The 17,520-nt window shown below is 38.6% G+C and overlaps 1 protein-coding gene across 16 annotated transcripts in view; it reads left to right on the top strand.

The window, feature by feature from the left end:
• EPB41L2 (erythrocyte membrane protein band 4.1 like 2) overlaps positions 1-17,520 on the top strand; it is a 251,269-nt gene that overhangs the window by 214,342 nt on the left and 19,407 nt on the right. For 3 of the 16 annotated variants that reach the window (XM_075126744.1, XM_075126742.1, XM_075126738.1), the window contains 6 exons: positions 4,669-4,701; positions 8,363-8,509; positions 10,529-10,633; positions 14,015-14,182; positions 15,561-15,614; positions 15,817-16,368. The exons of 1 other annotated variant lie outside the window; for it this stretch is intronic. In XM_075126744.1, the coding sequence (XP_074982845.1) occupies positions 4,669-4,701; positions 8,363-8,509; positions 10,529-10,633; positions 14,015-14,182; positions 15,561-15,614; positions 15,817-16,368 (1,059 nt within the window). Of the gene's footprint in view, positions 1-2,888; positions 3,859-4,668; positions 4,702-4,921; positions 4,985-8,362; positions 8,510-10,528; positions 10,634-14,014; positions 14,183-15,560; positions 15,615-15,816; positions 16,369-17,520 lie in introns of those variants that run through there. 12 more of the 16 variants (XM_075126743.1, XM_048844556.2, XM_075126739.1 and 9 more) reach the window with 12 other exon arrangements.

The following is a 17,520-nucleotide window of genomic DNA, read 5'->3' as shown; positions in this document are numbered from 1 at the left end:
TCGGACTAGGAGCAATGGAAGTGGTCCCTTCCCTTACAGGGGCAGGGAGTTCTACTCAAAATACTTCCTAGTACCAAAGAAGGATGGAAGTTGGAGGCCGATCTTAGATCTGAGACAGCTGAACAACTTTGTGACAAAAGTTCAGGGTGTTGACTCCAGCAATCCTTCACTAGAGGAAGGGGATTGGTTTTCATCCCTTGGCCAATAAGATGCCTACCTCCATATAACTATACGCTAATCACACAGCAGAGATGACCCATGCCTGCTAATGGGGGGAGGGGGCAGAGTGAGGGCAGCTGGCTTCAGCAGTGCTACTGAGCATGCTTAGTCCATGTGAGCATGCTCAGTACAAGCCAAGCAGCAAATCGGGGGGGGGGAAGAGGAGGAGAGGGATGTGACCCTGTATACCCAGTATTCCCCCCTTCCCCGAAGTGTGTCACCTCTGTCGCACAGGAAATACCTACGATTCACTGTGGTCCAAGATCATTTCCAGTATGGAGTGCATCCCTTCGGCCTACCCTCAGCTCCAATGGGGTTTTCAAAGGTTCTGGTGATAGTGGTGGCTTACCCTTGTCAGGAATTGATTCTTGTCATCCCATACCTTGATGACTGGCTACTCAAGGGCCATTCTTTCAAGGCAGAGTTATCGTCCACCCAGAAGGTGCTTGCTCTGTTCAAAGAGTTGGGCCTACAACTGAATATAAAGAAATCCACACTAGTACCAGTACAAAGGATACAGATTATAGGGGTGTTCTTGGACTCAGTGACAGCAAAAGCGTACTGGTCTTTACAGATGTCTGGCCATGTCAAGACTGTCAGGGACAATTCAGGGAAGATCACAACCACAATAAGGAACTGTTGTCAACTCTTGGGCCATATGGCAACTTTCACCTTGTGACCAATCATGCAAGGTTATGCTTCCATTGCTTCCAGGGTTGGCTAAGAGCTGCCTCTTCTCCAACCAGGTACATCTTGGACAGGAGGGTAACAATCTCCTTGCACATAAAGAACTCTCTAAACTGGTGGAAAGAGCAACCTGTGTAGGCATCCCTTTGTCACTCAACCCCATCAGTGACTCTAACAACCAGGTCATCCATGTTAAGATTCCTGTTGGGGAGCCAACTTCAACAACCTCACAGTTCAGGGTAGGTGGACAGTCCATGAAACAAATCTCCATCAACCTGTTGGAGCTCAGGGTGGTCAGGAACACTTGTCTCTATTTCCTGCCATCATCAGAAGCAAAAACGATGAGGGTCATGACGGACATGTCCTGCATGTTTTACATCAACAAGCAGGGAGGAGCAAGATACACCTCCTTGTGCAGTGAAGTTATAAAACTCTGGAACTGGTGCATAACCACCCATATCGAGGTTTCAGCAGCCTGCTTGCTAGGCATCTGGAACACCATAGCAATGCCCTCAGCAGACACTTCTCCCAGGATTACGAAAGGGAGCTGGATGCTCAAGTTCTCCATAGCATATTCCAGAGAAAGGGTCAAGGCAGGGGAGCTGGATCACCGCTCCCTGGGGGACACCTTCCTTCTACCAGGGAAGAAGTGTCGGTTCTATGCCTTTTCCCCAATGTCCCTAATTCTAAGGGTGCTGAACGAGATCAAGCAGCACAAGGCCAGAGTTATACTCGTAGTACCGACTTGACAGAGACCTGCTTCAGCTCTTTGTCTAACCATCAATCAAGCTCCCAACCATTCCTCATCTCCTGTCTCAAGGTGGGGAGTTCCGTGCTCCACCCCTGTCTGGCAGTTCTGCACCTCAGGGTGTGGCTCATGCATGGTTCTCAGGAATAGATGTTTCCTACTCTACGAAGGTACAGCAGGTGTTATTAAACAATAGATAGTTTGGATTGATGTTTTTTCTATCTGCAGAAATGGAAGAGATTCATCCAGTGGTGTGGTCTTTGCTACCTCCAGCTGGAATCAGTTCCCTATTCTAGATTACCTGCCAGATCTGAAAACATCCAGGGTATCCATCAGTTCAGTCAAGATATACCTGGCCATCACATCAGCCTTTCTTCCCGCTGTTGAGGGATTCTCCATTTTTGCTAACCTGGTATCATACAGATTAAGAGTCTGGCCAATCTTTTCCCACACACTAGACATCCCATATCCTGTCTTGGGACCTCATCCTGGTTCTCAACCACTTCAGGAGACCTACATTCGAACCAATGGCAACCTGTTCTCTTCTTTTATCTGCAAAGATGGCCCTCTTAGTTGCCATCATGTTGGCCCATAGGGTCAGGGAGATTGTAGCCTTGATGGCAGATACCCTCTTTATCATGTGTTTTTTTAATGAGAAGATGTCTTTACATCCGCATCCTAAATTCCTCCCAAAAGTTGCATCAGATTATCTGTCATCTTAACCAATATATCCATCTGCCAGTGTTTTTTTTCCAAAATCTCCTAGTTCTCAACAGGAATCCTATTTCCATACCCTGGAATTAGAAGGGCCTTGGCCTTCTGCATAGGGATGACTAAGCAGTTTATGAAATCACCTAGACTCTTCATATCCTTCTCAGATAGGTCTAAGGGGGCTCCTATTTCTGCTTACAGGCTTTCAGAATGGATATTGAGTTGTATCTCTGCCTGTTATGAATCTTCAGGTTCTCAGCAACACGCCCCCCCTTCCCCCACGCGCGCGCGCGCACACACACACGGGGTGAGTGTATTCAGCCAGATTGCAGGCAACATCTACTATATTTTTGAAGAATATCCCAGTATATGAGATTTGTAGAGCTGCTACGTTAACTTCAATCCATATGTTTTCAAAGCATTATTCCCTGCTCTGTGCCATCAGATCCGATGCGACACATAAGAACGGCCATACTGGGTCAGACCAAAAGTCCATCTAGCCCAGTATCCTGTCTTCCAACAGTGGTCAATGCCAGGTGCCCCAGAGGGAACAAACAGAAAAGATAATCATCAAGTGATCCATCTGCTGTCGCCCAGTCCCAACTTCTGGCAAACAGAGGCAAGGGACAACATCCGTGCCCATCCTGGCTAATAGCCATTGCGCGGCATGAGGAGCACCGCTGAAGGAGCACTGCCGCAGTTGGGAGACTCCCGGCATAGGGCATACACGTGAGTTAAATGGACAGTGCTAGCTAGAAATCACCAATCAAGGGCTTGAGGCACATGAGCACCTGAAGTGGAGCACCCATATGGGGACACATCTCAAAGAACTACAGTTACTGCACAGGGGTGAGTAACATTTCCTTTTTTTTTTTGTAAATCCTGTCTTCAAAGAGGGCACTAGAATTATGACTGTTTCTGCTTTACATGGGTGTGTGCAAAGTTGAGTGTCTGCCCAAGGTTCTCCCTGGCTTTTAGCATGTTTAGTCATATTTAGCAATAGTTAAGGTGAAGAATAGTTTCTTTTATTCAACTGGATTGCTGATTAAGTAGCTGACTTTAATCATCAACATGTGAAAATTTGAGAAATGTTAAAGTATGTAATTTTAAAGTTGCTATGCAAAAGCATCAGTCTCATTAAGTGTGTGCACTCTGAACATCTGATCTGGCTGATGATAAAGTGCTGCTCTCCATATGCTTGCTGCTGCATGTCATAGCAAATACACCATGCACTGTAAAAGGGGGGAGTTTACTATGAACTTCACTGGTAATATGAAGCAAAATACTATAGCCTTATAACTGAGAGCCTTGAAAAGAGTGAGCACAGCATTTATTTCAAATTTTGTAGTAATAAATAACTCTGAGACAGTGTTGTATACAGCAGAGTAATTTCTCTTAGATATGTGACATGACATCTGTAAAAGATATACATATAGTAAAAGAAGTCTAAAATGGTGTAAATAAACGTTACTAAAGATTTTCTCCGTCCATAATATGGTTCAACATACTTTTTGATGTGAAATTGCAACGAGTGCACTAACCTCAAATAAGTGGAAGTTGAAGGAAAATGTGATAAACTAAGGAAAAAATGACATACAATGTGATGTACTCCCTCACACAAAATTTGGAATTAAGCAATATATGTAATAAAAGTAAACCCCTTATCCAATACTTGCGATCTTGCACAGTGATCCTTTGAAAACCTGGCAATTGATGTTTGTACCTCAGGCTATTTTCAGAAAATAATTTCTCTCCTTAAAGTTGCATTCAGAATACTTATAAGTAGGGTGTAAATTTTTTAAGTTCTCATATTTTGCATTAAAACAAAAATCTACATGTATACCACACATTATCAGGCATTTACAGTAATCATTTGCCATTTTACCAAAACCAATTCATAGTATAAACTCCACTTTAAATGCTTTTATAAAGTTCCTCTATAGTTTAATTTGACATTAAGATTTGGGGCAATATGGCTTTTCTCCTTCTCTTCTATCTTAATTTTCCACCCATCAATGGGGAAAGCATGAAAAATGCAGGAACAGAGATGTGGGGGGAGAGAGAGAGAGAAACTTTCATTTTCCATTTCACATATTACTTCAGCCATTTCTACAACATTGTAGCTGGAGGAAGACCAAAGAGACTTAATAATTTCAGCAGCATCTGTGGCCGAAACAATAAAGGTATATAAACATAGCATGTGGTTTGCAGCTTTTACAAATAAAGGAAGCCCCTCTGTTGCCCCCGTAGATCACACTAACAACTCCTTTCTTTTTAATGATTTGCCATGTGCCTTCATGTAGGTGGAGACCGGAGAGGAAGAAACGCAGCAGCAGGTGGATGCTATTTTTCAGTTAAATCTGGTTGTTGCCTGCCATTTAGTGTTTCAAAGCTTCTGTAGGTTTTGTCTGAATAGTGACTTTTGTTCTTATCATTTATCCCCCTGTTTATTTTTTAAAGTCGGTTATCGATCTGAGGGTTCTTTTTGGTTACTTGCTGATACATTTTATGTTCATTTTGCTTTCTTTTGTGTGTGTGTGTGGTTTAATTTCACAGAACAATTCCTTGAGAGTAAACGGGGAAAATATTTATGTCAGACATAGCAATTTAATGTTGGAGGTTTGTATAACATAAGGAACACTTTCTGTTTCCATGGGCTGCCAGGCTGCATGGGTTGGGAGGTCACTTGCAGGCTGTTAAGGACACAGTGCATGAAATGCATGGGGAAATGCAACTTGGAGATGCATGTTGTAAATTCTAGTTTTTCCATAAAGGAACAGCTTGTAAGCGTGAATCTACTAGAAGTTTTCAAAGTGGCAACTGGGAATAATAGCCCTGTTTAGGTAATAAATCAAATTCATTGGTCTGTTAATTACCATAAAATGGAATTTTTACTTGCCACACAAACCTACTACTTAATGGGTACCCCATGTAAGCTGTAGTTTAAGGCTCTCACTTAATATTTTTCATTTTATTTTCTGACACATGTATACTTGAAATGTGAGCTGTGTGCTCTGGAGGAATAAGCATAGGTTCATAGATTCCAAGGCCAGATGGGAACATTGTGATCAACTAGTCTGACTTCCTATATAAGACCTGCCATGGAACCTCCCCAACATAATTCCTAGATTATATCTTTTAGAAAAATATTTGATGCTTGATTTAAAAATTGTCCATGATAGAGAATCCACCAGAACCCAGGGTAAAATGTTCCAGTGCTTAACTACCCTCGCTGTTAGAAGTCCCATAATCTTGAATTTCTAATCCTGGCTCTGCCAGTGACCTGCTGTGTGGCTTTAGGCAAATCACTTAGTGTTCCTGTTTTTGTATTCCCTTTTTTGAAATGTGAATAATTCTTATTTCCTAAAGAATTAATTCTTAGTGAGGATTAATGTTTGTAAATGGCTTTGAATCTGGAGTACTATTTAAGTACTGTTATTATTTATTATTGGAGTAGAGACATTTTGTTTTAAATAAATAGTTTTACAGTTCATTAAAGTGGAATTTAGTATGGCAGTACCTCTTGTTGCAGTCAGTGTAGTTTGTATGGTGATGAATAACTGAAAGTAAACTAACAAAACGTGCACAAAATATATAGAAAAATCCTATCCGATGTCTATTTAGCCTTGCCCGTAAAATGGGGCTATCAGGAATTCCCTCTGTCACAAAAGAGCTTATCTCTTATTTAATGACTGTTGTATTTATACAGTAATATGCAGATTTGTAGATTACAGTAACTTGACTAATCTGTTGTTGCTTTTGGCAGCTTTTGATAACTGTTCAAAATTTACTTTTGCATAATTTACTAAAACAATGAAAGCATGTTCTTCATAATCTTGCTTTGAACAAGTCCAAGAAATGTGCCTGGTCTCTCAAGCCACAATAATTGTTTACAACAACCCATTAAAATATGTCATTGGCTTCAGTTGTTTAATATCACTGCAGTTCTATGGAATTGCTATGGTATAACCTGTTTTTTATATTCCACCAATAATTAAGAAAACTTCATTTTGTTTAAATCAAACAGCTTTTTAAAAAATCTCAAAATAGATATTTAAAGGTTGTATTTGTACTAAAAAATTAATTTTAGATGAAAACTTAGGCCCTGGTCCCGCAAAGACTTGCGGATGGTGAGTGGACCTATGGACTTCCGTGGGGCTATTTATAGTGTGTAAAGTTAAGCACATGCGTCCAGGATCCAGGCCTAAATTTTTAAAATTTTTAAATTTTTAAATTTTTTTAAAATTTATTTTTTACAGGTTTACTTCAGAATTGACAATGAAATGAAGTAGAAGCTGATTAGTCAGTATCACTTTCTGATTTTCATGCACTAGTACAGTTCTGTGTTGTTTATGTTGTAACACTGCAGAGGAACAACAAGGAGTCTGGTGGCACCTTGAAGACTAACAGATTTATTTGGGCATAAACTTTTGTGGGTAAAAACCCCAGTTCTTCAGATGCATGGGGTGAAAATTATAGAAAAAAGGGTAACTTCCTTCTCTTTGTGACAATATATATTTATGCCTGTTTCTGTAATTTTCACTCCATGCATCTGAAGAAGTGGGGTTTTTATCCACGAAAGCTTATGCCCAAATAAATCTGTTAGTTGTTAAGGTGCCACCAGACTCCTCATTGTTTTTGTGGATACAGAGTTACATGGTTACCCCCTGTTACTGCAGAGGAACACTTTAAAATCGTAGCCAAAATGTTTTAATAAAAATTCAGACACGTTTTGTATGTAGCCTCTTTTTATGAAAATTAAATCTTGGGCCTAAATTATTAAATATTATGAAAAGTCCAAATACTTTTCTTAGTTACTGTAGGTACTTTGATTTCATAGTACACTTATTTTGGGGTCTCAATTCTAAACTTAATCGCTGGCGGTTGCACTGTACCTCTTGTAAAGTCACCTACTCTGATGTCTGTGTTTGTATACACAGCGTAGTTTTTTCACAAGATGAGGAATGGTATGAAGTGAAAGATTATGCTTGCAGTGTGTAATTTACTCCTCCTGCATAAAGCCTAAGTGTGAAGTTTCAGAAATGTTGGGGAGCTGAAATCTACTTCCCAAACAAGGGCTATTGAGGAGGTTGCAGCATAGTCCCAATCCCCATGCCTGTTCCTCTATCTTGTAGCCTGGAAGAGCAGCTATAGCCCTTTGATCCAAGTTGCACAATGTTAGGGTCAATGGATCCTTGTAAAAATGAAATTTGTTACTTATTTATTGCTCATTGTCCCCTCCTGTGCTAATCTGCATGGGCTAGCTCAGAGACCCTTTTTGGTATGTAGATGTGCGCAGGCTTATCTCTCCATGGTGGTTCCATCTGCCATCCCACCCTTCAATACACAGCAGGTTATTAGCAATCTTAAACCCTGATCCTGCACATAGTTATGTTCCTGCTTAACTTTATAAGCAATGAGTAGCCCCTTGACTTTAATGGGACTATTCGTGTGTGTAAAGTTGAAGCATATGCATAGCCGTTTGCATGATTTGGACTTAATACAATATCTGTATTTATAAGTACTTTATTTTTGGCTTAAAGTTTCTTATTAAGAAACATACTTACATGTCTATGACCATTCTTGTGCTGAGCACTACTTACGTCCATTAGCATTATTGAGGGTTACCTATGTTGATCTTGGTATTCTTGCTTCAATTTCTTTAACTTTCAAGTAAAAGCCAGCAACCTTTGAAAATAATTATTGCAAAAATGTAGTGTCTTCATATTGAGATAAAAATAGTCCTCTGTTTACTGATCATAAAAAGTTATTTTTTTCCTGTACATACAGTTGTGACAGGAACAGTATAGTGTGGCCTTGTTCCTAAAAGGTAATACAAATCTGAGTCTTTTATGGTCTTAATCTTTTTTTAAAAATGTACCACAGTAGAATGGCTCTTGAGACACAAGGTACTTTTCTTGCTTTGACTTTTTTCAGGATAAGTTTGCTTTTGGTGTTGTGTTTTGTCCTACTGTTTTTTACATTGCACATTGGTAGGACCTGGATAAGACCCAGGACAACTTACTGAAACATCAGGCTAGCATTAGTGAACTCAAGCGCAATTTCATGGAATCCACACCTGAGCCACGCCCCAATGAATGGGAAAAGCGGCGTATCACACCTCTGTCTCTACAGACACAAGGGGTATGTCATTGCAGACGCTTGTCAGCATGCATTTCCATACAACTGTTTAGAAAATATAATAAATGTAAATTGCCCTCCTATATTTTCTTTTGTGTGAACGTAACATTTTCTTTTGTGTGAATGTAACATTTTTCTTTATACTAAATACCCATTAACATTTTGTTACTTACTTTTGGTCCAGACTTTAAATAATTTGTTTGAGTTTCAGTATGAGAGAGTAACTCAGAACAAAGCAATTGAAACAAGGATTGTGCTTTATTCTGGTTTAGGACTGCTATTCTTACAAATTGGTTTTACAGTGGCTGTAAAATTGTGAGAAAGACGTTTCCATCCTTAACTCTGCTTAGGCAGTTGCATGTAAACCGCTCTCAAGCTCATGTTTAAACTTGGTTCTGTAACAACATTCATGATAAAATATTTGATAATGTCAAGTGTTTTTCAGGCAGTAGTATGGCATAGCTCAAGGATCAGCAAACTTTGGCACGTGGCCTGCCAGGGTAAGCCCCCTATCAGGCCAGGCCGGTTTTTTTACCTGCCACGTCCACAGGTTCAGCTGATCTCAGCTCCCACTGGCCGCGGTTCGCCTCTCCAGGCTAATGAGGGCTGCAGGAAGCAGCATGGGCTGAGGGATGTGCTGGTCGCCACTTCCCGCAGCCCCCATTGGCTTGGAGCGTCGAACCACGGCCAGTGGGAGCTGCACTTGGCCAAACTTGCAGACGCGGCAGGTAAACAAACTGGCCTGGCCCGGCACGGGGCTTACCCTGGCGGGCTGCCTGCCAAAAGTTGCCGATCCCTGGATAGCTCTTAAGCTGTATTTGCTTTTTAAAAGCACTTGGGCTTATGGCTAACTTTTTTTTATAAGACTATAAAAAGATTGAGAAGGTTTTCAGTTTCTCATGTCTCTTGATAAACAGCAGCTTGAACTAGCAATTTTGAAAGCATTGTTTCCAAAATCTACTCCATGTTTTTGGTCAGAACTAGACGCACACATTGCTGTCACAGTTCAAAAATGCTTAGTGATTTTTACAATACTTTAAATCTACTTGTGGTTTTATATAGACAAAATAGCTCTCACAAGTATGTTCTGCTTTAGCATCTATCAATCTGTCTCTGGACCTAGCCTCATTTTCCCTCTGATAAGTAAGTGTGCTGTCTTGATTATTGCTCCAGGAAGTTTAACGGTTCTTGAGACTACAAGATATGGGGATCTTTTTAAAATCCCCACATGTTAAATTTGCTAAACACTGTCAAACAATTTTTTTCCTTATTAAGGCCCCAGCTCAGGAAGGTACTAAGCATTTTGAACTTTAAGCACATGAGAAGTCCTGGTAAAACCAGTGGACTACTCCTATGATTAACTATCTTGCTGATTTGGGTCCTTGGTGGCTCACTTGTAAAAAATCTCCAACAGATCATTAGCCAATTTCTTAACTGAATTTTTTTAAATTGTTGGTCTACATGGTCACTTCCAGGATATGTTTCAGAGTAGCAGCTGTGTTAGTCTGTATCCGCAAAAAGAAAAGGAGTACTTGTGGCACCTTAGAGACTAACAAATTTATTTGAGCATAAGCTTTCGTGAGCTACAGCTCACTTCATCGGATGCATTCAGTGGAAAATTCCATTCCAGGATATGATTACTCAGACTTTGCAACCATCACAGTATGTTTGTAAACAGAAATTATATCCTCCTTTATGATATTCCAGAAATGTGGATGGATTTATTGTCCATATTTTGCTGATAAATATACTTGCTCCAATATAAAAGGGACTACATATAATAAATCCTAGTGGTTTATTTTATTTTGTGTATGTGTTTTTGTGTTGAATTAATTTATATTGAGGAGGGGGTAAATCCAGGTATTACGTTTCCCTCTATCTGCATAGTCCTGCTACCTGGTATGCTTGTGCTGCTTTCAGGCCAATTTGTTTTCATGTTTTGTATGATGTATGTCTGTCTGTCTCATTTGTTGATTTATGTTGGTTTTATAAAACCAAAAACTTAAAAAAAAAACTTAATAGAAAAAAGGAGACCACATTTTCCAATGGAAAAAACTGCCTGTGAAGGAGAAGCAATGGACTGCAGTGACATGGATTACTGAGGCAAAAACAGAAGAAACTAACCAGGTGGTGGTGTTTTGTTTTGGTTTAGTTTGGTTTGGGGGTGGTGGTTGTTTTTTTTTTAACATTGTTGTGTGACATGAGTTAACCAGATTATTTTTTAAAAAGTGATGTGTTTAAACCAATAAAACCCCAACTTTGAGAGGATGTTTAAGATCTCCACATAGATCAGTGTTGGTTAAACAAAGGTGTTGATCTGCTATCAAACCGGCTTTGAAGTTCTGAATAATACTTTTTAAAAGGCAACAAGAAATTCAGTATATTATATTCTATCACTGAAAACATCGTGGTATCTTTATTTGTTTAGGATGACAGATAAACATGCATTTCCATACCAAAATGCACTTCTGTAATTGTTCAACACTCTACAGGGAATAAATCACAGTTATGTGACTACTGCAGCTGTTCTGCAAATCAATAATGCTGGGGAAATAGATTCATTCTGAATACTCCCCTAGATCTAAATGTGTGTTCACCTCTCTGCCTCTTTCCCCATCTGTAAAATGAGAAAATTGATTCTTCCTTTGCTAAGCGCATTGAGATCTATTGATAAAAAGTGCTATATAAGAGCCGAGTATTATTTATTATTATGAAGTAGCAATTGCCAAGCTACTAATCAGATCACCTTTGACTTGTTTTTAGCTAGAAATTTAGAATCAGATTAAAAACAAAGAACAAATGCTGTAAACGTTATTTCAGTAACACACAGTGTATAAAATATTTTGCTGTGTTGCCAATTGTCAAGCAGGGAGTGGGGCATAGGAAAATTTCCAACCTTCTAATAATAATGGGACCTGCTTTGAGCCCTAAAATAAGCAAATAGTAGTGCCTTTTTATGGAGTAATAAAATACTCATTTCCACCACACCATGCCCCCTTCCATTTTTTCATCCTTATGGTATTAGGATGGCCAGCAGATTCCTAAATCTTGTTCCAGGTATGATAAACTTCCATAGCAATTTTGCAAACTGGCATTAAGCATGTGTGTATATACCGTTAAGTCTAAGGAGCGCACTGCCATTTTCCTTATTGTTACCTACTTCTTCTCCCCCACTGCTGCATTGAAAGTTCACACTAATTAACTGTATTCTCTATGTGAGGGAGAAATTTTACATTTGGTTAACACTATTTGTACCACCATCCTTTTGATTGCACAGCATCTGTGACTTAATATTTATGAAGGAAAACTATGGTTATAACCCTCTTACGTCTTGAATGTCCAGTACCATCACAGTCACACCCCATTTTTAACCAAAACAAATATAAAATAAAATCCCCTTATGCTTTTATACATTAATTCATATTGGTTTATGTTTTGTACACTTAACCCAAAGGATTGTTTGATGCTAACACACAGTATCTACAGTGGATAACTGTTGTACAGTTTTTATATTTTGATGAAGGCTTCCAATTTTAGGGATATACTGATAATAGTAGAAGTCTGCCAACCTCCTTACCAGCCAACTGGTCACAGTAGAGAACCTCAGTTTTAGCACAAATGTCAATCCACTTGCTTTCATAAAGTATGTCTACACAGCCAATGGGCTAGCCTACTCAAGCTTGCTTCAATATAGCTAGCACCTGTGATAACAGTGTACACAGCATGGGTCTGTGTGCAGCTAGTACAAGCCTGGCACAAACCCTGGGCACGTATTTGGCGCTCTAGCCTGTACTGAAGCACGTGCTGCACTGTTTGCACTAGTATTGTTAGCTGGATTCCAGATTGCTCGGGTAGGTTAGCCCGTGCACAGCTTTGGTGTATAGACGTGCACGTACAACCACAAAGGTTAGACGGGCTAAAAAATTGGTGGTAGTAAACTGCAAACAAATGGTGTGCATATTTATGTATACACAGACAAAACTACAGCCAGAGTGTGTGTGGTCAACTCTGATTCGCTGAAATAACAGCATGCTGTAGGACTACAGTTTAGGGATTAACCAGATGACCATGAGCCTGCTTGCCTGCACACAGGCTGAAGTCAAAAGTTCTTAACGTCTTGTATATATGAACTTTTGTCAAAAGTAGCCACAAAAAAAAGAAAAAAAGTAGTTATCCCCTGTGAATGTCAAACACGCTATTAGGGTAAAATTAATCAACTCCCATCCAAATTTGCCTTGACTGCCTTGAAAGTATGCTGTAATTTTACTATAGGATGAATATAGGAGTCTCTTTCTTCCTCTTGCCATATATGTAGTATGTGCAGCTCCACAGTCTACTGTATAAGTGTTCAGAGTCTATAACACAAGTTCTTTGTGTCCAGAGTTTATAATAAAATATGTGCTTAAAATACAGCTTTGTCCTAAAGTGTACTTTGGGTTAATCTTGCAGCATACAAGGTCCTGAGCTAGAAATAAATTTGCTGTAGTCAATACCAAATTTATTCAGCTGCTAAGTTACACCAGTATAAAAATATTAATTATTGTACTGTTCTCAAGCTTATAAAGCACAAAGTCATATTTTAAAAATAAAATTTAGCTTTTAACGGGATATATCATCTTGGGAGGGGTTGTGGGTTTTTTGTTTTTGTTTTGGAAGGTGGAACTGAAACAAATGAAAGATTCAGCTTTAAAAGACAGCTGCTGTGCATACATTGTAATATTTTTCAAATGTGTAGTTCACTATTTTTATTATGTATCTAAATACAGATTCATAGCATTATGTGGCAAGAACTATAGGCTTTCTATAAATATCCTTAGTACTTTAAAAGAAGTATTTGGATAAATATGTATTTGCCCAATAGGTGGGAGCAGCTCTAAATTTTTTAATGCTGAATTCTTGGATAAATACACATTTGATTCCTGATTAAAGTAATTGTTTTTAAAAACAGCCCTTTTGAAGTTAAGGTGAACACAATCTATTTAAATAACCATCAAAAGTAGAAATCTGCAGTTATGCTTCGACCTCTGTTCAGGGCTAATGCCACAAGGGGAAACAGGGAAAGTATTAAGAATGAATTTAAAAATATTCTTAATATTGAATCTGAAATTCCATCTAAAAGAAAACTCTAGTCTTGTTCTGACAGTTATGGGAGGGTCTTATTAATCCTCCTTTTGTTTTTTTATATATATATAATATTTACAATCTGAAATAATGTGTAAAACAGTAACTGAAGTGGGGATATATCATATTCTGGCATGGCGAACTATTGTCGTTTCTTTGGTACACAGCAAGTTTTTGTCATTAAAGCTTGTCATATTGTCATATTTTTCCTTTTAAGGGACACATTTTAGTTTTTCCTTTGATCTTGTAGAATTATTTCAGAAGCAAATCCTTGTGTGTGTGCTATTTGTTTTCTTTCTAGCCTAACCTCTCCTTTCTTCTGTAGATCATTACTGTTGTGTCTCCCACTATTTTAATTCTTTGCTTTCCATTTTATAACTTGTCTAGAGCCTAGAAGAGGAAATAACGTCAATTTTATTTAGTAAAGAGGGCTTTTCCACTAGCATGAAATCTACCTTCACTTCATCCACCACACGGACAGCAGAGGGCACTGTTGTGAAAGATAATGTACCTTCTGAAATGCTTTCTGCCTCACCTTTCTTACAACTGCCTGAGGTGCTTTTTTGCTTTATTTCTCCACTATGTCAACATATACCGAAATGAATATTCACTAACATGTCAGATAAAATTTGATGCATACATTTTTATCATCTATTAAACAGGCTGACCTATTCGATGCCATGTGTCCCTAAGAAAATATATATATTATAATATTTAATATAAAAGACAATAGAGGAGAAAGATTAACCACAAATACAAACTAGGTTAAATTTAATGTTGAAATTTAGACATGGACCCACAAAACCAAAAATCTACATGAAGGTAACTTTTTATTCAATCCCATTGTGTCAAAGCAGTTCAGCAAATCTTAACTTCTATTAGGGTGAGGGAGTATCACTTGGTAAACTACAGGCTTAATCCTCTATTCTTTGCATTTACAAAATATCACTTGACTCCCATTTTTGATTCCCCGGGAGAGCTGGATCAGGCCCTGTTCATACTGCAGTTGGTAAACAAAACAGGATTAAGTCACAGATGGTGTGCTGGTTTTAATGATATTTTTGCTTTTGTGCATTTGATCCTGAACACTGTTTTAGTGTTTTTTTGTTTGTTTGTTTGTTTAATTTTCATGGCTATTTAAATCTGATAAAAATTATTTTTACATAGTATGACAATACATGCATACCCATCACAAATTGTTTTGTTATGGCACAAATGCTAATAGAATTTCTTTAATCTCATGTTTTGGGATATCAATAGGCTCTTCTTGGTAATCTTGAAACATGGTCCCTTTGACATTCTCACATCAGAGTATTCTAAACGTTCTTGTTGTGATATTCTATTGCAATTTATAAAATTACTGAAATGATCTGCCAAATTCCTTAAAGCAACAGACCAAATAAAGTCCAGTCATCAAAACATTTAAAAATACAACTGGGGTGTGGGGGGTGGGAAGAGGGGGAATAAATTGACATTGGAATAGTGTGTGAAGACTTTTTCTTTCCATATATATAGTAATTTTGTTTGACTGATTTTAACTATTTTAGCAGTAAATAATTGATTGCCCCAGTAGGAAGCAGCCTTGGCTGATGTTTATGCTTCTGTTCCAAATCTTTTTTGGTAAAGATCTTACATGATTCCAGTGGTATCCAAAATCTTAAATAGGTATTTTACAAACTAGATTAAAGAATTGCTTGTAGAAAACAAACATAACTGTAAATTCTGTATGGATCGTGAATCAAACATAGTTATACCCACAGAGTTTTCAGAATGCATACATTTTAAATCTTTTTATGCAGACAGTACTGTGTCATCAATAAGAGTTAATGAAAGTGTTGCTGCATGTTTTGTCTACGAGATATTAAATGTTTGTGTCATCTGGTGTTTAAAACACATATTGATTTGTGTCCTCTGGTTGCCTTTTGTTTCACAGAAACTTGCTTCCAAAGCAGAAGGGCCTTGCACTGGAGCCAGCGATGCTGATAAGGTTCTACTGATTTTTCCATAGTTAACTCGGGTCTGACATTTCTGATCCACCTTCATTCTTTCTTTCCTTTTTTCAGTTAACCATCACAGTCACCTTTGTTCTCTACATGACATGAACCAGCCATCAGTTCATTTTGTTTTCATCATTTTGATTTATTCATATACTATACTTTTGTTTTTCCTCATCCGTGTTTTTTGTGCAGAGTTCACATGAGACTCTGAACGTAGTGGAGGAGAAGCAGCAGGCAGAGGTTGGGATAGAAGAGACTGTAGTCATAGATGAAATCAACAGAGGGAAAATGCAAGCGGTCACTGATGCTGGGGAGACCCGTAAGGTGGAACACCTGTCAAAAAAGGACTCTTCTTCACTGTCATCAGATAGCAGCAGCAGTAGTGAGAGTGAGGATGAAGTGGTGGGAGAGTATCAGCCCCACCACAGAGCGGCTGAGGACATCATAAGGGAAGAACAAGAAGAAAATGAAGATGCTAAAAGAAAGGAGGAGTGTACAACAAAAGTAATACAGAGTGTGGAAGCTGTACAAGAAGGCAGTAAAGTAACAGTTGAGCACACGCAAGTTACGGCAAAGGCTTTGGCCCAGGAAAATGCAGTTGCCATAAAAACTGGAGAGAAGAATGTAGTGGAAGAGGGGAAGCAAGACCTGAGAGCAGAAGATGAGGAAGAACAGCTCAGAATAAACGGAGATGTGTCTCATGTTGACATTGATGTTGTGCCACAAATAATTTGTTGTTCTGAGGTAAATGGTAGCACAGCTTGAGAACTAGATTATATAGAGATGTTACGTTCCTTGGGGTGGAAATATACCTGCCTTTCTTCTTCTCCTGTTCTCCCAGCTCTTCAGGTGTTCACCAAGATTCAAATCTTATGGAAGGGGGAAACCACTGATGAGCAGGGAAACTCTGCCTACTTCAGTCATGGTTTCTGGCTTTTTGCTGAAACAGATAGGAATTGCCCAGTAAAGCAAACCTTCCTACGACTGTACCATCTCCTTTTTTCCTTACTACATAATTTTTACTTTTATTTGAATGTCTTTAGTGTTTTCAAGTCTTGTCTTGTCTGTTTTGTTGGCTGTTTTTGACACACCCATGACTTGTAGGTGTAGTTGGAAAGTTATTTAAATCATGTATGCTAAAAACAATTTTTCACACCTTTTTTCCATTTTTTTCTTGCTATCCACAGATTTTTCTTTCTCTAAATCTTTTTATTATGAAAGCACTGCCTGGAATCTATATAGATACAAATTTCTGGGGGTGTTAAGAGTACCTACAGTTAAGGCAGGTTAAGCAGTAAGAGGATGGCACATCTATCATTGTAGCCTCCTCTAGTACCAGTAGATACTTGTGGAAGCATGAATTGGCTCCAGAAGGAATCATGGCCATCTGTTTTAGTACAGAAACAGGTTTAATGGGTTAATCATGAGATGGCCCTTTGAAGGGGGGAGGAGTAAAGTGGAATGTAGAGGACCATGTACAGTTGGTAAACTCTGAAGTTTTGACCACTTTTTTTTTTGTGGCATCACCCTTCAGTCCTTTAAGGTTTTTCCTCATTGTACTTGGCTCCAGTTCAAGACCAGTTCAGAAATTGTCCTAAAGATGTCCCATACTTTTCTTAAGACCACCTTATTTCCCTCTTCTATGTGAATAGCCCCAATTGTTCCTGTAGTTGAGAATGTGAGTAAACTAGCTTCTCCAAGGTTATATTGGGCTCCACACATGCTTTCTAAGAATATAAGCAAAACAGGCCAGATCTTTAAGGGTATTAAGGCACTTAAAGCTGCACATAGATACTTAGTGGGATTTTTCAGAAGCACTTTGGTGCCTAACTCTCATTGATTTTAATGAGAGTTAGGTATCTAGGTTCTTTTGAAAATCTGACTAGGTCATGAAAA

The sequence above is a fragment of the Caretta caretta genome, chromosome 3 (genome assembly GCF_965140235.1).
Source record: "Caretta caretta isolate rCarCar2 chromosome 3, rCarCar1.hap1, whole genome shotgun sequence".
Classification (NCBI taxonomy): Eukaryota; Metazoa; Chordata; order Testudines; family Cheloniidae; genus Caretta; species Caretta caretta.
This window is presented reverse-complemented; position numbering and strand designations above follow the sequence as displayed.